The sequence below is a fragment of the Carcharhinus amblyrhynchos genome, chromosome 15 (genome assembly GCF_965287045.1).
Source record: "Carcharhinus amblyrhynchos chromosome 15, sCarAmb.v2.hapA, whole genome shotgun sequence".
In the NCBI taxonomy this organism is placed as follows: Eukaryota; Metazoa; Chordata; class Chondrichthyes; order Carcharhiniformes; family Carcharhinidae; genus Carcharhinus; species Carcharhinus amblyrhynchos.
In genome coordinates, this window is record NC_137338.1 from 28896226 (window position 1) to 28920638 (window position 24413).

Genomic DNA, 24413 nt, shown 5'->3' on the forward strand with positions numbered 1-24413 from the left:
GCTTTTGAATCCATCTCATCAAATTTCCTCTAACCTTTGTCTCTGAGATGAACCAACCCTACTTTGTCCAATCTTCCATTACCCTTCATGCCATTCTCGTGAATCTTTTTTGCCTCCTAGCTAAAGCTTTCTTATTCTTCCTAAAGTGGGCACTATTTCACTTCAGACTAAAGCAATGTTTTATCACAGTACAACATAATCTCTTCACTTTTGTGCTCTATCTCTGTTTATAAAGGCCAGGACCTTGAATGTTTTTAAGCCACTTCAACCTGCTCTGTTATCTTCAATGATTTATACAATATATCCCGATGTCTGGTCTTCGTGCACTCCATTTAGAATTGTAATCTCTAGCTTATATTGCCTCTTTTTTTTCCTTCCAAAATGTATCACTTCATGTTTTGCTGTGTGAAATTTCATCTATCTGTTGATCACCTATCCATCAACATGTCTCTGCCCTCCTGAAATGTGTCACTATCCTGCTCCAAGTTATTCCCAAGTATTGAGTCATCCCCAGTTTTTAAATTTGTGCCCTGCACAGCTTCAACTTTACTGCAAAATCTCTTGTGTGGGATTTTATATAATGTCTTTTGGAAGTACATATTCATTACATCAACTACATTACTTTTACCAACCCTTGCTGTTGTCTCATCAAAATAAGAGCGCCAAGGTAATTAAACATGATTAACATATGCTATGTAGCTGGAGCAGTGTTCCAATCCCTGTGGGGACAGTCTAAACCAAAATAACCAAATTTACTGAATGAAGAAATTACCAGCAAGTTTCCAGTTCTTGTAGTTTGTATTCCAGTGCAAATTACACATTGATTAACAGGCAAATTATACTTAAAAACATTGATTTCACTTTAAATAGTCAATACACAAAGGTACACCTTACACAACAAATAATTGCATGTGTCACTCCCTGCACAAATGTGGCGCAGCATTGCCATACAGTTTCACAATATAATGTTCTTCATGCAGGGTAGGTCAGTGTCCTGCCCGATGACCATTGAGTTTCACAGTTACAATTATTATCAGCAAGGCCTGCATTTCTGCAAACCCTGTTTACCTTGGGTCACAATAGTCCTGATAATATAGCTTTCCAGAGTTTCTTTCCAACTGACCAGCCAAAAGCACCCTGATTCACAGTTTGGACACTTCTGGAGAAACACCCAACTCTTCAGCATTTGAGATATCCATGCAGCTTTTCAGGTTTCAGACCTTTTAGCCAGCCCGCTCAGAAGCTCTGAGCTGTCTCATTTTCTACCAAACAGAAAAACTGAGCTCTTCCTGAATTCTGTGTTCCTCTTCCATCTGTATTCACTTTCTTTCCCTATCTGGATCTGTGTGGTGATTGCCTTCACCCACCATCTGCTCTGCTGCCGCATGCTGTGGTGTCTGCCAGCCACATGGCTTCTTAACTTTCTTGTTGCTGGTATTGCTTTCAGGTTGCCATCTCACGTGGACCAGTATTTCTTATTCAAGAAAATTACAATTTATCTCTTTACACTTGAAGTAAACACTTAAAAGTCCTTTTTAAACATTCTTAAAAGCAATTGCAGATTCCACAGACCTTTTTAAAGAAAGTACAAATTTTCCTTTCCGTACTGCTTCCAGATCAAAGGTTGTCACAATGGTGTGTCAATAGTTATGTAAATTAGAGTCACACCTTAGGGCAAATGCCAGAAAAAAAGTTGATTCTCCGCTAAAGAACCATATTACTTCACAACAGGGGTACTGATAAAAAGCATAATTATAGAATCATAGATTCATACAGGGCAGAAGAGGCCCTTCAGCCCATCAAGTCTGAACTGACATGTTAGAAGCACCTGAACTCCCATCTAATCCCTTCTGCCAGCACTTCGCCCATATCTTTGAATGTGATGTGCCAAATGTTCACCCACTTACTTTTTAAAGGATGTGAGGCAACCTGCCTCTATCACCCTCCCAGGCAGCACATTCCAGACCGTCACTACCCTCTATGTTAAAAAAAGCTTTTTCTCGCATCCCCCCCCTTAAACCGACCCTTTACCTTAAACCTATGTCCCCTTGTGACTGACCCTTCAACTAAGCTGCTCCTTATCCACTCTATCCTTGTCTCTCATAAACTTGTACACCTTGATCAGGTCACCCCTCAGTTTTCTGTGCCCCAGTAAAAATAACCCAAGGCTATGCAATGTCTCTTCATAACTGAAATGTTCCATCCCTGAATATTCCATTTAGCATCCTGATGAATCTCCTCTGTACCCCTTTCAGTACAATCACATCTTCCGATAACGTGTGACCAGAACTGCACACAATACTCCAGCGGTGTCCTCACCAAAGTTCTATACAACTCCAACATGACTTCCCTGCTTTTGTAATCTCAGTTGATAAAGGCAAGTGCCAGGTTCCTTTTTGATCACCCTACTAACATGCCGTTCCGCTTTCAGAGATCTGTAGGCAAATATGGCAAGGAACCTTTGTCCCAGAGCACTTCCTAGTGTCCTATGATTCATAGAGTACTTTCTTGTCAAATTATTGCTTCCAAAGTGTATGACCTCCAACTTTTCAGTGTTAAATTCCATCTGCCACTTATCTGCCCTTCTGACCTTTCTGTCTATACTTTCTTGTAGCCCAAGACACTCCACCTCACTGTTAACCATCCATTCAATTTTTGTCTCATTCACAAAGTTACTAATTCTACCCCCCACAGTCATCAATGTCATTTATATAAATGACGCGTAATAGAGGGCCCAACACAGATCCCCTGTGGTATGCACTGAATACTGGCTTTCTATCACTAAAACAGCCTTCTGTCATCACCTTCTACAACGGAGCTGATTTTGAATCCACTTATCGAATTATCATGTATCCCATGTGAATTCTTCTTTAAAAGTCTCCCATGTGGGCCTTTGTCAAAGGCTTTGCTGAAATCCATATCGACTACGTTAACTGCACTACCTCGACTACACATCTGGTCACTTCCTCAAACTATTCAATCAAATTTGTTAGGCATGACCACCCTCTGATGAAGCCATGCTGACTATCCCTGATCAAGCTTTGCCTCTCCAGGTGGAGATAGATGCTCTCCTTCAGAAGTTTCTCTAATAGTTTCCCTACCAATGATGTTAGTTCACTGGTCTGTAATTCCCTGGTTTAATTAGTTTATTATAATTAATTGTTTAGGTAATATTTCAGAATGGGTCAAAAGAGGACAAACTGTACCTGGTGATTTTGTAATTGTTGTCCTTTATTGCTCTCTTTTTCTCCTGCTGACTTAGTCTCTTGATTTATATCTAGAACAGGATACAAGGTTACTAATGTAAATAAAGTGACATCTCTATTTGATAAATTAGTTAGCTGGTGATGAAGCAGTTGAATGAGTGGATGATGGGATAATGTACCGGTCATTGAATTACATAGAAGTTAGTAAAGTAAAAGCAAAATACTGCAGGTGTTGGCAGTCTGAAATAAAAACTGAGTGCTGGAAACACTCAGCAGATCTAGCAGCATCTCAATGTTTTGAGTCCAATATGACTCTTTAAAATAGAAAGAAGTTGTGACCTGCTTGAAACATTAACTTTTTCTCTCTGCAGCTGCTGTTGGATCTGCTGAGTGTTTCTAGCACTTACATTGCATAGAAATTGGGGCTGTTTACACCACCTCACTTGACCTGATGTGGGAAAATTTGAAGGTGGCCGGTTGTGTTTGAGACATTTCAAAACTTGCAAGGCAAATATCTTTGTGCAAAGACATCAATTTATTTACATAGAACAAACATACAGCCATCCAGAGACTTCCAATATATGAATAGCTCTGGGAATAGAGCTACAGAACCACTCCAAAAGATCTGAAGTACATAGTCAAATACAAATCAATTATAGCTTTTCCTAATCAATAATTCCTTCTTTCATTAGCTTAAAATCAATTTCATTTAGTAGTCATACATCAGAACAAATCTCTGTCAAGTACCTCAGCCAACCATATGATACTTAGTAGCATAGTGACATTTTATTCATTCTTCAAGACCAGATGTCGCCTACCTTCTTGGCTCTAACTACATTCCTATTGCCTGGTAACTGCAGATACTATCATAAGATCAAAGTGAACATTTCCACTGGCTCACTGCCACTTTGAATAGACAAGTGTTCTTGCGTCCAGGGGCATATCTATCCCTGTGTCTGTGCAGTGAATGGACCTATTCATTAATGTTGTAAAACATGTTCCCTCATAGGAATTCCCAACATGACGACTGCTGACTAGCCATAGATCTCTGGATTTAAACTAATGACATTTACCACCATGCCTTTCGGTAACTTTACTTGGCTAAAGTGAACGATACTTTAAAATACACTTAAAATATCAGCATATATGTTTTAAAATCATAATTACTTGTTTTGATTCACTTATTGCAATCACATTTGTGTAAACAGTTGGTGTTAGCTTGCCTAATAATCAGTTAACCCTTTACAAATCCCCTGTAATCTTAAAGACTGCATTCTGCCTATGAATCTTATTAGATGGTTAGGAAACCCCTTCTTCACCAGCCCTGTAGCTAAATCATTTTCTCTCTTGGCTTCAAATCTGTTGTTATGTGTTGACATGGTCTGTACTTCACTCTTACAAATCCAAGAAATGCCTTCCAAGATAGCACAACCCTAAAGTCTGCCCAGTATCACCAGAATTGCAACAGCTTTTTCTATAGTATGGAGCCTACAGGTTTGCATAAGTACAACACTGTTATTCCCGGGAGCTTGGAAACTGGTATCTTTCTTGGCATTGGTGTGGAGATAATTATTGCAAAATTACAGAACAATGTGTGCTCAGTCTGCATTTTAAAAAATATGGTTACCCAACACTTAACTCCTGTATTGTATTTCATTCATTTTAGCCAAACAATCATATTTTGTTCAATTTTGGCCAGATTATCTGGGTATATAAAACTGACATTCCTCTGCTTTGAAAGTTAGAAAATGATGAAGCTGAATCATTGTGGTGGTTTGCCGGCATCAAGAAACTGCAAATATCTACAACTAAGTTCGTGGAAAGGAAATGTATTTTCGTATCAAATAAACTGTCCCACTTGCATTATGACTGGAAAAGTGCAAATGAAACATTGTACTTCCAAGTACCACTGATAGATGGTGCTGTTACTTTGAAAATTCATTGTATCCTAAATCAATTTCACTCGGAACCTATGATTTAAGCAATTTGAAATTGAAGACTTGTTTTCCAAGCATTTTAAGGAGTGTTATATGTCCAGATTTGTTTCCATTTAAAATAGATTCATAATTAGGAGCAAGGAAGAAAATGATAATTTAGTACATGAAAATAGGAAATATGTTTTTATATCAGTTTATTCTGTTTTGCGAATTTACAATATAAATTAACAGTTAAGTTTAAATAGAAGGTGAAACAGTTGGCAAATTTTAATAGAAGCATGAAATTGTGTTTATGTAAAATTGTTTTCTAGATATAAATTGAACAAACAAAATAATCTCCTTGCATTGATTGAAATGTTTTTTCACCCTCTGTTAGATTGAAGTCAATTGCTAATTTGAAAGTATGCGAAGTAATTCAAGACTTTCAACACTGCTGTAAATGGAATCTGCTAAGATATGTAATTTGTTTTCTGTTTCTTGCAGGCGATGAGAATTATTGAAGTGGAGTACTGTCTAGGAGTTCAAATGGTTATAGTTGTGAGCTGGAGACTGATAAACTAATTAATCTTAATATAATCGAAATGTGTTCCACCATTCAAAGAATAGGAATTATGAGAAGATGGAATGAACTTCGTGTACACCCTGGTGCTTACATTTCCATGAGTAGATAAAATTGAATCTCTACCAATTTGATAATCCCTCAGTGAGCAAAACTGTTTGTGAAGTGAAACACTCCCACTCCTGGGGGGAGAAAAATCAAGCCATTTAAAAATTATATACCTAACTCTTAGTAGTGTGCTGTCCTCTAAAAGTAGGGTGATCGATTCTTTGTCCCAAAAATGAAATCTCGTTTGATTGACTGTACGTACCTTGACTGCAGAACTATGGTCTAGTTAATGTGAGATGGATTAAAACTGTGCCTTTGAGATTAATTGTGTACAACATAAAAAATATGGTGGTTATTAAAGCCCTACAGTGGGCATAAAACAAAAGCATAAATGATTTCTATGCACTGGACCTTGGAAACTAGTAGCTTGATAGAATAGGAATTTTATTTGGTGTTTATCTGTGGTTATAGTCAAGTACTTACTGATGTAACCATTACTGCTACAATGAAGCAATTGTGCAAAACACTGTAATGTTTTGTAGATAACTGGAGATAATTACTGTTGTAAATATTACAGAAAAATGTATGTTCAGTCTATTTAAAAGAATGTGGTTGCCCAATCAACTGTCTACACTTAACTCCTAACTAGTGAACAATCTTACTTCATTCATGCTATAAATTTATATTTATGAAACTAAACATATAACTGTAGTTTTCACTACTTGAATATTTTTAAGACGTGTTCTTAACGTATATGAAACTGATGCATGTTTTGTCTCAAATAGAAGTGTACCAGCTATTTTTAATAAGTGAACTTTTTGAATTTTTGCAAAAGGGTGCTTACTGTTTTAAGTTGTGAACAGACGTTTTGAACAGCAAAGGCCAGTTAATGTTTCAGGAAGCTTTTTCATCCAATCTAGTGAATTCACTAGTGTCTGATAAGTATTTTAAAATGTATTCCCAGCTCTCTGCGCCTATTCGCAAGCACACGTTTGTGTGCACACATGCGCGCACACTTTTTCCCCCACTCAGGTTTGTTCAGCTGGATACATTTTGGAAAATGCATTAAGATACAAGTTTGAATTTTTGCAACATTTTCACCTAGATTATTTCTTAAAATTTTGTGATTGGCCGATTAGCAATTTTTAACATTTTAATTGAGTTTAAAAGTCATTGCTCATCTGAAAAGACTGGAACAATCCTGTCATCTCAGTGTCATACTTTTTAAGATCTTGTAACTAACCAGAAAACTTGAACCGTTTGTACTGCGAAATGAGGGTTCATTCTAAATAAAGTCTTTGCACCATGTAATGAAAACAACAACTGCTGCAAATGCTCGGCAGACTAGGCACCATCTGTGGAGAGAAATAAAGTTGATTCGACTGATGAAATATCATCTCAGCCTGAAACATTAACTGTTCCTCTCTACAGATGCTGCCTGCTGAGCGTTTCTTGTTTTTCTTTCATTTCAGATTTCTGGCAGCAGCGGTACAGTAGCATTAAACTCCTTGTACTTTTGCTCACTCGTCTAGTTTCCAGCCAGTTATATTCTCAACACTATTTGCTGTGCCCCTTTTTAAATTGTTCTAGTTTCTAATAAAACCAGACTCCAAATCAGCTCTACTTATTTGTACAAAAGGCAGTCTTGTGAAAGGGGAAATGAGAGTCCATAGCATTGACGAAGGGTCATCTGGACCTCATGTTAGCTTTTTTCTCTCCTTACAGATGCTGCCAGACCTGCTGAGATTTTGCAGCATTTTCTCTTTTGGTTTCAGATTCCAGCATCTGCAGTAATTTGCTTTGATCCATAGAAATTGAGTCTGCATCAACAATTTGTTTAAAAACGGCCACAGCCGATGGTATATTGAATGAAAATTATTTTAGAATCTCTATAATTTGCTTTTAAAGAAAATAATGCATTTTTAGCTTTTACTTTCCCAAGCTACGGGTAGCAGCTTAGACCATTAAAAGGAGATAGGATGGCCTTTTAATTTTAAATGTTTAATTTTAATTGGTTTAACTGAGCAAAGGAATGTTTCGGCTCCAAAGGCTATATTAGAAACCCTCTATGTTTTGGTTATACTTTTGCTGAGTGATATTTTAAGCTAAATTTTGTTTGAAGGGAAAGTTACCTGAATACTCAAAACAAATGCTGAACAAAGTAATAGGTGTGCTTTTTAACATGATAAATATACCTCCAGTTTATCGTGTTCTTTTTTCTCCTTTAGTCTCAGGTTCAGTATATTCTGTTACAGGGCTTTATATTTAAAGAAAAACTGCTTAAAGTTAAGCCACAGGTTATATTTAAAAATGTTCTTAATGTAACTGGTGTGTTCCTAATGCACTATTCTTTCTTTTTACTGTTTCTTACCCTCTGGAATAATTAGTACATTGTTTTTGTATGTAACAGTGTACTACTATATGGTGGCTTAGACCCTTATTAAAAAAAAACTCCCTTGAACTGTTAAATATTTACCGGTTGAGATTGAATTTGGTTCCCATTCCAAATATTTTAAACTTTTTAGAAATGTAAATTTTGTATGATCGTTAACATCTGAAATTTTGTACATAAAAAATTTTAAGAAGTTTTACAGAGTTGAGGTTTTTAGAATATAGATTTGAAAACCCCAATGAAAGATGAATGAAATGGTTCTTATTTTACTATTTTGTAATTTAACTTTTGGCAGGTAGATTCAGAATAGATTTTTAAGTAATGAAAAGTTTTGATCTAATAAGGTACTTGTTACTATGTATGTTTCACAGATTTATGTATATGATTTTCACCATTTTTAATAAAGGTATATATGTAATGGTGCATTTACCTGTTGCACACACTGTTCAGATGCTATATGCTGCTTTTTATTAAAAAAAATATAGGACTTCACTTTTATCTCCACTACATCTTTGATCATATGCAATGATATAACAGTTGTAAAATATAAAAACGGAATGTTAATTTTTTTAACTTTGCTTTACGTTTGCTGAGTAGAATAAAATACACCTTGTAAATACAACCATAATGTGAAGGTATCCAGAGTAAAGTAAGGTTTCAGTTAAATATCTACATATAGTTTGTGACTACAGTTTTAGTGAAATGAAAATTGCCATATCTTCATAACTGCAGAATATATTTTGACGTATTTGTGAACTTGGTTTCCAGATGGAAGCTGATTCCTGTCTAGTTGTTTACTTTGTTCTTTTATGTTGAGTGTACAGAACCAATAAACATTTTCCTCAAGTACTTGTCTGTGTTCAGCTGGCAAATGGAGCTCTCAAATCACTTCCTCCTTTGTAGTCCTTGTGACCCATTTTTCCAAAATTGGGTAATCAGCACCAAATTGTAGAGATGCTGGGTTTGAACTGGGGTGGGCACAATAAGACATCTCTTAACACTGGGTTATTTAAAGTCCAACAGGTTCACCAGGTATCACAAGCTTTCAGTGTTGCTTCTTACATGATGAAGGAGCAGTGCTCCAAAAACTTGATACCCATTTAACCTGGTGTTGAGACTTCTTACTGTGCAACATCAAATTGTTGATTATGTCACAAGATTGTAGTACGATATGATCCTCCAGCCTTGCTAGTTTACATATTTTTACTTGTGTCAGTGTCACCATCCAGAAAGGATGTGGATCATGTAATGGAAGTTGCTTTCCTATTGGTTTCATTATCTAGGCAAGTCTTTCTGTAACCACAGCTGCTTATCGTAGTTTAATTCACATCTGAATGAGTTTTTGAACACTAAATTACTTAATTAAAAATTAAGCAATATAATTTGGTGCACAAAGGAGTTTTCACTATTTACTGTAAAGATAGGCCTAAGCATTGAATGAAAATTTGACACCAACACTATCACTAAAATGTGGCTTGTAAATTTCTCAGTACAGGATGTGATAGATCGATAAAGAATGAATTTATCATTGAAATGGTAATCCTATTTGCAGCTCCGACGAGGTTTTGAATAGCTTAGTTTTTTTGCTGGGTAGAATGTGTATTCTCAAGTGTGATAAACTAATATTTATGAATGTTTACACTGGGTTTGTAATCCATGTTCCCAATTTATCAGTAAGTTTATTTCTTAATAAACATGCAATTTTTAGTCAATCATGCATGGAAATCTGTATGCTTTGAAGACCACTCAAATAAAGCCCTAATCAAGAAATATCACGTTACTGAGCATAACCTAAAAGACCAACAGAATCTTACTGACAAAACATTGTGACTGTGTCAACTCTTTGTACTCTGGACAAAGGGACTTTAGTGTCAGTATTGGTAGGAGTGACTGCTGCATAATCATTGTGGAAACACATTTCCCAACTTCACATTGAGGAAATCCCCTATTGTGTTATGTTACACTACCAAAATGCTAAATGAGATACATTTCAAACTGACCAGGCAAGTCAAAACTGGGTATCCATGAGGTGCTGTGGACATCAGCAGAATTGTAAATAGCCACTATCTAACCACGTGGCTTCTACCATTGCTATCAAGCCAGGGGTTCAAGTCTGACTCAATGAAGAGTACAGGAAAACAAGCCAGAAGCAGCACCAGACATAGTCAAGAGTGAGGTGTCAACCTGTTGTAGCTGTAACCCAGGACTACTTTTATGCCAAACATGATCCCACAACCAGTGGATCAGATGGAAGTGCCACAGTCATGCCACACAACCAGTTGTGAATGGTTGTGGGCAATTAAACAACTAACTGGAGGAGGAGGAGCCACAAATATATCCAGCTCAAATGGTGGGACCCCAGAAAAAGGCTAGTGTTTGCAGCCATATTAAGCCCGAAGTGCTGAGTGGATGATACATCACAGCCTCCTCCTGTGTTCTCCAGCAACAGAGGTGACTGTGTTAAGCTAATCCAATTTGCTACCTGTGGTAACAAGAGACAGCTGAAAGCCCTTGTAGCAGCTAGTGCCATGTGCCTTGACAACATTCTGGCAATAATGATAAATACATGTGCTCGGAACTAAAATGCTCCTATCTGAGCTTCTCAAGTACAAATAAAGCACTGGCATCTACCTGGCAATGTAGTAAATTTCCCCAGGTATATCATAGAAACAGAAAAACTAAACCACACAGGCCCTTCAGCCCACAAAGTTGTGCCGAACATGTCCCTACCTTAGAGATTACTAGGCTTACCTATAACCTTTATCTTACTAAGTTCCATGTACTTATCTAAAATTCTCTTTAAAGACCCTGTTGAATCTGCCTCCACCACCATTGCTGGCAGCCCATTCCACCCACCCACCACTCTGAGTGAAAAACTTACCCTTGACATCTCCCCTGTACCTACTCCCCAGCACCTTAAACCTGTGTCCTCTTGTGGCAACCATTTCAGCCCTGGGAAAAAGCCTCTGACTGTCCACTCGATCAATACCTCTCAACATCTTATACACCTCTATCAGATCACCCCTCATACTTCGTCTCTCCAAGGAGAAAAGGCCAAGCTCCCTCAACCCATCCTCATAAGGCACGCCACCCAATCCAGGCAACATCCTTGTAAATCTCCTCTGCACCCTTTCTATGGCTTCCACATCCTTCCTGTAATGAGGTGACCAGATCTGAGCACAGTGGGGTCTGACCAGGGTCCTATATAGCTGCAACATTATCTCTCAACTCCTAAACTCAATTCCTCAATTGATGAAGGCCAGTACGCCATACGCCTTCTTAACCACAGCTTCAACCTGTGCAGCTGCTTTGAGCGTCCTATAAACTTGGGCCCCAAGATCCTTCTGATCTTCCACACTGCCAAGAGTCCTACCATTAATGTCATATTCTGCCATCCTATTTGACCTGCCAAAATGAACCACTTCGCACTTATCTGGGTTGAACTCCATCTGCCACTTCTCTGCCCAGTCTTGCATCCTATCAATGTCTCGCTGCAACTACTGACATCCCTCCACACTATCCACAACACCTCCAACCTTTGTGTCATCAGCAAACTTACCAACCCATCCCTCCACTTCCTCATCCAGGTCATTTTTGAGACCAGTTCAATAAAGATCTTTCTCTGACAGAGACGCTGAGAAGCTCTGCTGTATTTAAACTTGAAACATGATGTCAGGAAGTGAAGCTAAAGGAGAGATTTAAAACCCTAGAAATGCTGCAGTGATAACACTGAAAACCCAGGCACACAGAAATGTTCAAACCTGCTTTAAAAGCAAACCAAAGTAAGATACTGAGTGAACATGGCTGCTGTAAATATCTGCTTGCAATGGCAAAACTATGAGCTTAAAACAGGTTTAATTAACAAGTCAGAACTGATAAAAGTAGCCATACTTCCAACACTGCTGGGGAGGGACTGCTACAAATTGTATGTAACTCTTAATCTAACCAACCAACTAACAAGACAGTCTTGAATGAACACTTCGAACTCTGAGTGAATGTTACATATGATCGCTATGTATTCAACACCAGAGTTCAAGGTGAGACAGAAACCATAGATTGCAATAACATGGCTTGCATAATCATGTGAATTCAGACAGCTAAAAGATGATCTAATTGAAGGTCAATTAGGCATATGAGATTCCTCTGAGAGAAAATCTAATGAAAAATAAGAAACATGCTTAATGAAATGCAGAAATGAGGAAGTTGTAAAATGTTAGCTAGAATATTTGTATGGCAGAGTAGACCAGAGGATACATGAAGCTGAGAGACAATCCAGGCTGAAAGAGCAGAGCAATTGCAAACAATGGGTAGGATGCAAATACTGCAGAGAGCATCATACATTGCAAAAGAAAGACTACCCAGTGTGGGAACAGCATTCTTTTAAGTGCAAGAAGCAAACTTTTTCCACACACAAGTGTTTGGTAAGAAAAAGACAAAAGCCTCTGACCACTGGAGAATATAAGCAGAAGAGTCTGATGAACTATACATGATCCAACGGATTGATTTTTTTCAAGATAATGGACGATAAATAGTTTGTAACTGAATGATAACCTCAGAAGGAGAGTATCAAGTAAACAAGAAATGTCAGATAAACGTTGTGTGTTATGCAACATCTTGACCTTCACAGATCTGTGCAAAGTGGTTCAACATGATGATCCAAAATTTTTAATAATTTGGGGGACATGGGTGTCGCTGGCTGGCCAGCATTTATTGCCCATCCTTAGTTGCCCGTGGGCAGTTGAGAGCCAACAAGCCATTTAAGCCCTCAAGGCAAGGTTGACGCTAAATGATGACACAGTACATATACCGAGATGAGAATTAGTCTGAGACCCCAATGCAAGGTGGAAGATTTAGAGTTCCAGCTCATAGATGGAGAGCAACGGCCACTCAGCTGAAACAAGTCTAAAATTTGGATTTGTAACCCTGAATGTGTCAATAGAGAATGGGTAACGCAGACTTCTGAGAGAGGGAGACAGAAGACCCCAGAGCGAGGGAGACAAAATTCAAGTAAATCAGAAGGTTGTTGCCGACCATGTCAATGCCATGAAATCCATGAGCCAAAGGCAAAAGAGACATCTTTACAGGGGAATGTTCAGATCAGAGTTGAATTGGAAGATATTAAGTGCAACATTCAAGCTGAATGCATACAGTTGAAGACATGATAAACTGAAGTATTCAATGAATGAAGTTGTGTGAGTTCTAAATAAACAAATTTCAGAGCCAACACAAAGGCACCAGAAGGAAATTACAACCCTCAGTTCCACAGTTGGCAAAACTAAGTGTGAGTTGACAAAACTCAACCAGTGGGGAGAAATAGAAAAGGGTCCAGAGGGGCAATTTTTTCACACAGAGGGTGGTCTCTGGAATGAGCTGCCAGAGGTAGTAGTAGAGGTAGGTACAATTTTGCCTTTAAAAAGCATTTAGACAGTTAAAGTTTATTTATTAGTCGCAAGTAGGCTTACATTAACACTGCAATGAAGTTACTGTGAAAATCCCCTAGTCTCCACACTTTGGCACAGTGTACTCAGTTTGGGTACACTGAGGCAGAATTTAGCATGGCCAATGCACCTAATCGGCATGTCTTTTGGACTGTGGGAGGAAACCGAAGCACCTGGAGGAAACCCACGCAGACACGGGGAGAATGTGCAGACTCCGCATAGACAGACCGTGTCCAAGCTGGAAATCAAACCAGGGTCTCTAGCGCTGTGAGGCACCAGTGCATGGGTAGAATTGGTATAGAGGGATATGGGCCAAACACGGGAAATAGGGACTAGCTTAATGGCAAAAACTGGGTGGGATGACAAGCTGGGTTGAAGGGCCTGTTTCCGTGCTGTATGACTCAAGAGATATACAGCCCGGCAAGGTGGCAGGCAGAGAAGGCATACAAATGACTTGTGACCCTGCAGGACTCCTTGCAGAATCAGTGTGGCCATGAAAAATATGATTAACTACAGGCATGATTTCATTATCGTCATAAACTTAGCAGAGACAGGACATACAGTTGTTAATGCATGAGAACAGTGGGTTTATAGCAGGCAACTTGGGGAACCCATAGATACACATGACTGTGTGCAAATTTGCTTTTATTTGCTTGGAAAAGAGGGATGATTGTGTCTTTTGTTTGTCATGAAAAGGTGGAATATTTGGGTTTGAAATGCAATCAGTTCTATATATCATTCCTGGCTTGCATTAGCTATGTGATTGTGCCATTAGGCAGTCTCCCTGGAGCCTGTTACCTTAAGATCTCTTCAACAAAGACTTACAATGAGAACTTACTGAAAAAGCACAGCTGTCCTTAAATATGAAATGCAGTCTACAAGCACCTTGCTGACTATTTCCCCAGAAAACCTTAAACCTGGTGTTGTCAGACTTCTTACTGTATTTCCCCAAAAGCCAGCACAGGAATTAAAGACGCAGGTTTTATCTCTGCTTGAGGTTGCTGCACAAACTAACAGATGTAGCAGGTTTTGCAAAAGCAGATTTTTAATCAGTGAGGGAATCAAGAGCTATGAAGATAAGGCGACAAAGTGAAGCTGAGGATGTTCATTTCAGATCATTTATGATCTCATTGAATGGCAGAGCAGACACGATGGGCTGAATGGCTTACTTTTGATTCTTCATCTTATGATCTCACCACCACCTTCTCAAAGGAAATCAGTGATGGGTAATAAATGTTAGCCTTGCCACTAACACCCACACCTTATGAAAGAATACATTTTTAAATATCTTACCATATCCTTCTGTGTTCCATCCAACTGATGTCTCTCGTCCCTGGTATATAACATATCTATATCCTCTCTAATGTCTCCATCCTGAAGCTTAGTGTTCTGATTTGGGCACAGTACACCAGCTGAGTCCCAACCAATGATTTGTAAAGGTTTAACATAATTGCCTTGTAGAAGATTGTGGACGGACAGAGATTATGTCCACAATCCCAAATTGTCTTATGTCTGGGAAATGTGCCAGAGTACCCGAGAGCTGCCTTTCAAAAATCCTTAAAGACTGGTCAGCTTCACTCTGGTAGTGCTTAAGCTTCTGCAGACCATAATATGGTTGAATACATAACCAGAAAGACACAGGTTAATTAAGGACTGCAGTATCAATATGTAAAATGTAAGTTGTATGTAGAGAATTTAATACAAGTTTTTATTAAAATATGGAGTGTAATAGCAAGAGCAAATGCTGTGGATATGTCTCTATATGTCTGAAGCTAGCTGTGATGCAGTTGGTAGCACACTCACCTCTGAGTCCGAAGGTTGTCGGTTGAAGACTCACTCTAAGACTTGAGCACAAAAGTAAATGTTGGCTCTTCATTGCACCACTGAGGGAATGCTATACTGTTACAGGTGACTTCTTTGGAGTGAGATACTAAACCAAGGCCCCATTTGCACCCTGAATTGGACATAAAAGATCCCAAGGCCCAATTTCAAAGAGGAACAGGGGAATTATCCTTGGTGCAATAAAAACAGAGTGCTGCAACAACTCAGCAATCTGGCAGCATCTGTGGAGAGAGAAGCAGAGTTAACAATGAGTCAAATATAATTCCTCAGAACCAGTTCTGTGTCCAGAATTCAACTCAGTATTCCAACTGAGTTCTCCAAACTGGTGATTTATAAAATAATTCTAGTTCTGAAAAAGTCATAATCCCTGGTGTCCTGGCCAATATGTATTCCTTAACCAACATCACAAGGACAGACGATCTGGTAATTCTCATGTTCCTATTTGTTGGAGCTTGCAGACTAGAAATTGGCTGCCTTGTTTCCTACCTTACATTGGCTCCAAACTTCAAAGATAATTCATTATGTAAAGCGTGGAGACATTCTGTAGTTTTATTGAACATTGAAAACATACTACCAAAAGAGGTTCATTGGTAAGATTAGACTGTGTTGTATTCATGGGGATATGGGAACTGTGGATGAACTTTAGACGAGTGATACGAAGAATGGAATTCTTGGGGTCATTGCTGTTGGCCTTTGATCATAGGCTGCAATATTAATATTTGCAAATGAAAAAAATATGGAGTGGGCTTAGCTGTGAAGAATATTAAATTATTTCAGGAGGGTATAAAATAACAGATAGATGCCAGTGAAAGTTTACTATATAGGGACAAAAGTAGGCCATTCAGTCCCTCATATCTGTTCAACTATTCAATGAGATCATTGTTGGTCGGTAGTCTAACTCCTTCCAATCTTTGACACAATATCCCTTAATATCCTTGGCTACCAAGAATATATTAATCACATTTAAAATTCTTTAAAAAACTCTAATCTTTTGCTTCTTGTGGGAGAGCGTATAGAACTTAGAACATAGAAACCCTACAGTGCAGAAGAGGCCATCTGGCCCATCGAGTCTGCACTGACCACAATCCCACCCAGGCCCTACCCTCGTATCCCTACAAATTTACCCACTAATCCCTCTAACCTATGCATCTCAGGACACTAAGGGGCAATTTTAGCACAGTCAATCAACCTAACCCACACTGTGGGAGTGGACTGTGGGAGGAAACTGGAGCACTTGGAGGAAACCCACATAGACACAAGAAGAATTTCCGGCTTGGATCATGTCTGTGTGGAGATTCCACACAAACTCCATTTCATGACCACGACAGATCCCACAGTTTTTCTGGAGTCCATGCAGATCTCAGTGATTGTTATGAATCAGAAAATCGTGTTAAAATTCCCTCACAAGGGATTTTAGCTCTTCTGTTTTAAAGATCTAGCATCTGAATTTCCTAAAAAAGCTGCTTCAGCTGGACTGCCTCAACAACTGCCCATCTCCTCATAGTTCAATCTCTTCTCCTGAGACTGCATTCTGTGGGATTCACAATATTGCACTTCTGTCTAGAATCACTGGCACAATTCCAACTCTTTTGCAAACTACCATCTTCACTAAACTTGCATTGCTCCTGAGTTCTAGTCCTTCAGTTGCATCAAACTATAAACTATAAATGGTTCCTTCTCTGGGAATCTTCTCTGGGAGCTGAGCTATCTGGGATGGAACTAGTAATCTTAACTGCACTATACAGGTGTCTTGTGAACTGCAAACCACACAAGGTTCAAATTGCAGCTAGCCTTCTCTCCCAGCGAACACACCTAAATTAATACTAAAGAGGCTTCTTAAGCTCCAACCCATCTCCATGATGACATAATACCTCAGGGTTCACTAAATGCTCTTAAACTAATTCAGCTCTAACTCCAAAAGCAAAACGCCTCTTTGGACTGCATTTCTCTGCACAGAGTGTAGGCAAGATATTAAGGCCTCACTTGTCCTGAAACCGTAAAGTTCTGCCGGAGGGCAACAGACCTTTCCATGTTAATTGTCAGCAAGCATGATCAGTTATAAAAGATTTTTTGCAGTGTGCACAGTTGGAAAAAGAAACTGCCTGCATTAGAAATGGGACCCCACCAATCCCAACTAAGCACAGGAAGATCATAGGAAAAATAAGGTAGCAGTCATAGAACCATGTTGGATAGAGAAGAAATGGTCCTTATAGTGATATTTTTAATGGGGCAATGACACTTAAAGCAATAAATACAAAAAAAGATTAAAACAGACATGGATATAGGAAATCAAAACTAGCAGACCAGTTTTGGCTAATTCACAGGTTAAAATAGACCCAAGATTAAATATATTGGAGGAGAAAACTTTTAGATTACAGGAGTATATCAGGATTAAATAAAAGATCAAAAGGAGTACAAGTTAATATATTTTTATATTTGTTTGCTGTATTTGTAGATCATAAGGCAAGCTTTGGATGAATCCTCAACCACCTTTGGGGAAATGTTAAAAGCCTTTGACAAATATTTTAAACTCCAAATTTGTGAAGTATGCAGACTTTAAAAGGTTTAAAATACACTAATAAAATGAGGACACCCCAGAGGGAGTGAGACAGAAGATCCCATGCCGAGAAAGATGATACTCAAGCGAATCACAAGATGGTGGCAGACCATGTCAATGAAATGAAGTGCAAGAGCCTAAGGGTTCAGCACAGAAGAAAGACTGAAAAACAGCCAAAGTGCTTAGAAAGAGAGTTTTTTGAAATGGTTAACACGTTACCCAAACTGCAACAGGTGACAGTGTGGAGTGAGCAGCTGGCTATGAATGAATGAAATAATCTGAAAGAAATAAAACTTGCAAAAGATGTTGAATTCTACTTCATGCAGAGTAGTGTTGGAACTATCAGTAGCTGAAGTACAGTATGAGTTGACAAGATGTCAACAAGAAAATAAAGATTTGAAAGAAAGCCGATTGTCCTTCGATATTGAATACAAGAGGAGTACACAGCCCTTCAGCAGCATGAAGAAATAAAAACTATCAACAAAAGCACAGTGGAAGAACGGCCAAAGAAACTCAAAGACTATCCATTGAATTAAAAGAATTCTCAAGATGAGGTAACTGAGCTTTGCAAAGGAAAGGAAAATTTGGTGAAGAACCTCCACAAGGTATACAGCTCTCTCAGGTTAAAGATCGTACCTCTGGAACATCACAAAGAGAAGAAAACAATTTAATGTTACTGGGAACATAAGACCACAAGACCATCAGACATAGGAGCAGAATCAGGCCACGCAGCTCATGAAGTCCACTCTGCTATTCAATCATGGCTGATATTTTTCTCATCCCCATTCTCTTGCCTTTTCCCCAACAAATTGAAGAACCAATTGGCAGAGAAGACCCCAAAATGTTCACTATTCCAGGAGGAAGCCAAAAGGTAAAAGCAAGGGACTTTGGAGCTAAAGAACCACCTGTATGACAAAGAGGAGGTATTGGTAGGATGTGGAGTGTTCCAAGCTGCACACGGATAGTGAAGACATGAATAGCACAATTATGGAACTGAAACAACTTAAGATTTTGTCGGAGGCAGATATGGCCAACAGTGAAACCAAAATGATGGACAAGCTCTGCAGCAGACAGCGAAAGAAAAGACAGCGAATAAGATCAGAAAATGTAAATCTGACGCTGAAGCTCAAGAAGCTAAAAGAAGAAGTAATGGCTGCTTCAAAAGTGCTGAGAATGACAGAGCTGTTGAAAAATGAAATGGCTGAAGTTATGCATCGAGTGGAAATGAAGACTGAGATTTTCCCCTCTATCAGCAAAGGCCAATGTCAGGGTGCAAAAGTGGCATTGAAGTCTTAGAGTCATAGAGGTTTACAGCATGGAAACAGGCCCTTTGGCCCAACTTGTCCACGCTGCCCCTTTTTTTAAATCCCTAAGCTAATCCCAATTGCCTGCATTTGGCCCATATCCCTCTATACCCACCTTACCCATATAACTGTCTAAACGCATTTTAAAAGACAAAATTGTACCCGCCTCTACTACTACCTCTGGCAGTTTGTTCCATACACCTATCATCCTCTGTGTGAAAAAAATTGCCCCTTTGGACCCTTTTCCCTTCTCACCTTACACCTATGCCCTCTAGTTTCAGACTCCCCTCCCTTTGGGAAAAGATATTGACTATCTAGGTTAGCTATGCCCCTCATTATTTTATAGACCTCTATAAGATCACACCTAAGCCTCTTACACTCCTGAGAAAAAAATCCCAGTCTATCAAGCCTCTCCTTTTAACTCAAGTCCTGGGAGCATCCTAATAAATCTTTTCTGCACTCTTTCTAGTTTAATAATATCCCTTCTATAATAGGGTGACAAGAACTGTACACAGTATTCCAAATGTGGCCTTACCAATGTCTTGTACAACTTCAACAAGATGTCCCAACTCCTGTATTCAATGTTCTAAATATGGAACTAATAATCATTGAAGGCAATGTTGGCTTTCTCTGCCATACGGTGCGAATGCGTTATAAACAATTGTCAACCATACAAGCCTCTAGACCTTTCCGTAAAAGACAAAGCAACCTTCATAATGGTAACTAGCTAAGGATGGGCAGTAAATGCTAGCCAGCCAACGACACTATGACCCACTTAAAAAATTAATATGTACTCTATTTTCACCACAAGTTAAATTGATTGTAGACACTTCCATAAAAGGCCACATGTATGAATGAATTCACTAATATTTGAAATGGTGTCTTTCCTGCAATGACGCCTCTTTTAAAATTATTTCTTCATATGAAGCACAACCTCTGCAAATAGATGGTTCCATTTACAAATTTAAATGGCAAATTCTGGGTTTCAGATCTATTCCTTCATATCCTTTGATATTGGGTGGCATGGTGGCACAGTTGTTAGGACTGCTGCCTCTCGATGCCAGGGACCTAGGTCCGATTGCTGACTTGCGTCACTGTTTGTGCAAATTCTGCACATTCTCCTGTGTCTGCCTGAGTTCCTCCAGGTGCTCCAGTTTCTTCCCACAGTCCAAAAACGTGCTGGTTAGTGCATTGGCCATGCTAAATTCTCCCTCAGTGTACCCGAATAGGCACTGGAGAGTGGCAACTAGGGAATTTTCACAATAACTTCATTGCATTCTTAATGTAAGTCTACTTGTGACACGAATAAATAAACTAAAAAACTAAATATCCAAATCATGAAATAAGTCTGTTAAATTTTATCTAGCATAGTTATGGAGACTGAAAAAGGCATTTACAGGAAATAGTAAGGATTCCTCTAAATTGTAGAGGTAGGCAGTGGTTTAGAGTATAATCATTTAACCTCTACAACCTGGACATAAAACTAACGTGTTTAGGGTGAGGCAGGAACATTAGCCAACATACTGAGAAGCACCGTTTTCTGAATAATGCTATGGAACTACGCTATAGAATAACAGTTTGGGTCACTTAACTATGTGATAGGTGCTATCTCAATACAAAGCTTTATTGGGATTTTTAATAATCAGCTAAATAGTCAGGCACGGCCTTTGGGTTACTTCTCAACCACAAGTCAGGACCCCTGACAATACTGTACTTGCTCAGTGCGATATGAGTGTTTAGGCTTTTTAAGCAATGTTTAAACTCATAACCTTGTAACCGAGAGGCATGCGTGCCATTGAAGCATACTGTTAACACTTTTAACAATTAAATACAGCACTTGGGAAGGAGCAGACGTGGTCACAAAGGCCAAAGTAGTTATCTAAGTTCCATATGAAGAGCAAAAAACCTGCATCGCATTCACAAGTTGCCTCAAACCATGACTGGTGTTGAAAGCTATAAACTGAACCTTATGCTATTTCAAAGGCAGTTGGGAGGAGCTACCTTTTGACACTATTGTCTGTCAAGATGATGGGCCTGTAGTCTATGTCAGCAATACTGTGCTTACTGCTTGGGCGGATTCCAGATAATCTCCCAGGGGATCACCACCTTCATTCTCTTGAAGTGTAAAGCACATATTGGCCTCTTAATCACCTGATCTTAGTCCACACTATTTCTTCCTCCGGGGTTATCTGAAGGATCTGGCACATATGTGTTGACATCCAAAGTGCCCTGGAGGAACTTAAGGTCAGTATCAAACTTGAAATCTGGAGTATCCCCTGACATGCAATTTTAAGAGCTGTAGGCAGCTGTTGCAATGTGATAAGTGCAGATCAAGCATTCTAAGCAGCTGGCAACACCTAAGGAAACTCATTGGTTTCCTCTCACTTTACATATTTAAACATGAAACTTGTTAAATTTCTTTTCAACGGAAATCTTTACAATTTAGGATAATAATATTCATTAATAAAAAAGGGTATTACTATATTTTCCTTGATTACTGTATTGTCATAAAAATACATTTTACTGGGATACCATAAAGTGATAGAACTTGATTCATACCAACCATTCGCAACAGGGTCACTCAAACTAATCTGTACTATCTAAAGTTGCTGGCAAATGCCTATCTGAAGGAAAAGGGACCGCACTTATCTTGTGGACTCTAACTAAGAACAACCATGGCAGAAACCGCAACAGAAACAAATTACATGGATAAAGTGCCTTTAAACTAAGGGATGGCATGTTGGCACAGTGGTTAGCTGATTAGCACTGCTGCTTCACAGTGCCAGGGACCTAGGTTTGAGTCCCAGCTTGGGTCACTGTCTGTGTGGAGTTTTCACATTCTCCTCGTGTCTGCATGGGTTTCCTCCATGTGCTCTGGTTTCCTCCCACATGCTAAAGACGTGCAGGTTAGTTGGATTGGGCATGCTAAATTTCCCCTTAATGTCCAATAATGTGTAGGTTTGGAGGTTTAGCAGGATATGTATGAGGGGCTACAGGGATAGGGCTTGGGTGGGATGCTCTGTTGGAAAGACAGTGCAGACGCAACAGGCTGAATGGCCTCTTTCTGCACTGTAGAAATTCTATGATTCTGTAAAATGGGCCAAGGTGCTTCACAGGAGTATTTATAAAACAAAATACATTGCAGAGGTAAGCTATTTCCTATGATGGAGACATGTAGGACAAGGGGCCATGGACTTAAGGTGAGGGGGGAGAGGTACAACACAGATATTAGAGGGAGGTTTTTCACACAGAGGGTAGTGGGGGTATGGAATGCTCTGCCAAGTAAGGTGGTGGAGGCAAACACGCTAGAGTCATTTAAGAGTAACTTAGACAGGCACATGACTGGGTTGGAGATGGGTGGATACAGGAGATTGTTTTAAATAAGGGTCATTAGCATTGGGGCGTCCCTGCTAATGTAAATGGATATGGTACGATAATAATGTTTTTTCTCTTTTTATTCACAGGTTTTAAGTCAGTCCACCTCGTGTCCAATGAGGGGCATACACGCGATGGGTCGCACTGGGGCTGCTCTTGGTTGTTCGGGATTGGCCTAGTGCTTCATGTCGTTAGTGTGTGCCTAAACTGGACCAGATACTGGGCAAGACGACAGCTCAGTGACTATCGCTGATTGCTGTGCAGACACATAGATTTGGGCCGGTGTCTGTGGGAGTTTGCGCATTCTCCCTGTGCTTGCGTGGGTTTTCTCCGGGTGCTCCGGTTTCCTCCCACACCCCAAAGATGTGCTGTTAGGCTGATTGGCAGGAATAAATTGCCCCTAAATCAGATTCCCTCAATCTGGATGGCCATAAAACATTAGATAGGGGTCGTGGGTGGAGTAGGGGGACTGGTGGTGTTGAGATGGCGGCGTGGGCTCATTGGGCCGAAGGGCCTGTTTCCCAGGCTGATTTTGTTCTTTGTTCTTTGCATAGCCTCATAAGGAGATATTAAGGCGGATTACAAAAGGCTTGGTCAAAGAGATAGGATTTAAGGAGTGAGAATTAGTGTAAGACAGGAAGGTTTAGGGAGGGAATTCCTTGGCTGAAGACCTAATCTGGGACCTCATATTCTATGAGGCCCATGGGGAGATCTATTGATGATCTCCTGTGGTCATCATAACACCTTCAATTGCCAATAAATAAAATAAAAAACTAAATATCTAAATTAAGAAATAAGTCTCTTAAACTTTATCTCACACAGTTATGGACACTGAAAAAGGGATTGACAGAAAAGAGAAAGATTTTTTTAAAAATTGGACTGTCGCCTCATTAATTCCACAAACCAGTCTATCTCACAACATGTCATTTAGGATTGGCCTGAATTCACAGTGCTCTGCCAATTTTCGCAGCCTAATCAGAAATTCAGTAACATTGAAGTGACGCCCAGTTTGGGTTTCGCCAGGGTCACTCAGCTCCTGACCTCATTACAGCCTTGGTTCAAGCATGGACAAAAGAGGTGAGAGTGACAGCCCTTGACATCAAGGCCGCATTCAACTGAGTGTGGCATCAGGTAGCCCTTGCAAACCTGGAATCAATGGGGATCAGGGGCAAACTCTCCTCTGGTTGGAGTCATACCTGGTATATGGGAACATGGTTGTGGTTGGGGAGAGTCAGTCATCTCAGATTCACGACACCTCTGCAGAAGTCCCTCAGGTTGGTGTCCGAGGCCCAATCATCTTCAACTGCTTCATCAATGACCTTCCCTCATAAGATCATTGTAAGATCAGAAGTGCGGATGTTCGTTGATGATTGTACAATGCTCAGCACCATACGCATCTCCTGAGATACTGAAGCAGTCCATGTTCAAGTGCAACAAGACCTGGGCAATGTCTTGGGCTGACAAGTGGCAAATAATATTCGGGCCACACAAATGACAATGACCATTCACCAATAAGAGATACTCTAACCACCGCCCCATTGACATCCAGAGGTGTAACCATCACTGAATCCCCCACTGTCAACATCCTTAAGGTTATCATTGATCAGAAACTCAACTGGATTCACCACATAAACACAGTGGCTACAAGAGCAGGTCAGACCCCCTTGCATGCCTTACTTCAGAAACATCAAGGGTAGTCTTGGTGGAGGTCTACAACTAGAGGTTTTTAACAGAGTTAAACAGCAACTACTATCT

The 24413-nt window shown here is 39.5% G+C and overlaps 1 protein-coding gene across 2 annotated transcripts in view; it reads left to right on the plus strand.

Moving 5' to 3' along the window:
* The window catches only part of LOC145353193 (uncharacterized), a 34160-nt gene extending 25172 nt beyond the window's left edge, over positions 1-8988 (plus strand). For both annotated transcript variants that reach the window (XM_080203685.1, XM_080203686.1), the window contains exon 7: positions 5627-8988. In XM_080203685.1, coding sequence (XP_080059811.1) covers positions 5627-5633 — 7 coding nt within the window. In that variant the 3' untranslated portion in view covers positions 5634-8988. The remainder of the gene's footprint in view (positions 1-5626) is intronic.
* Positions 8989-24413: the final 15425 nt, after the last annotated feature.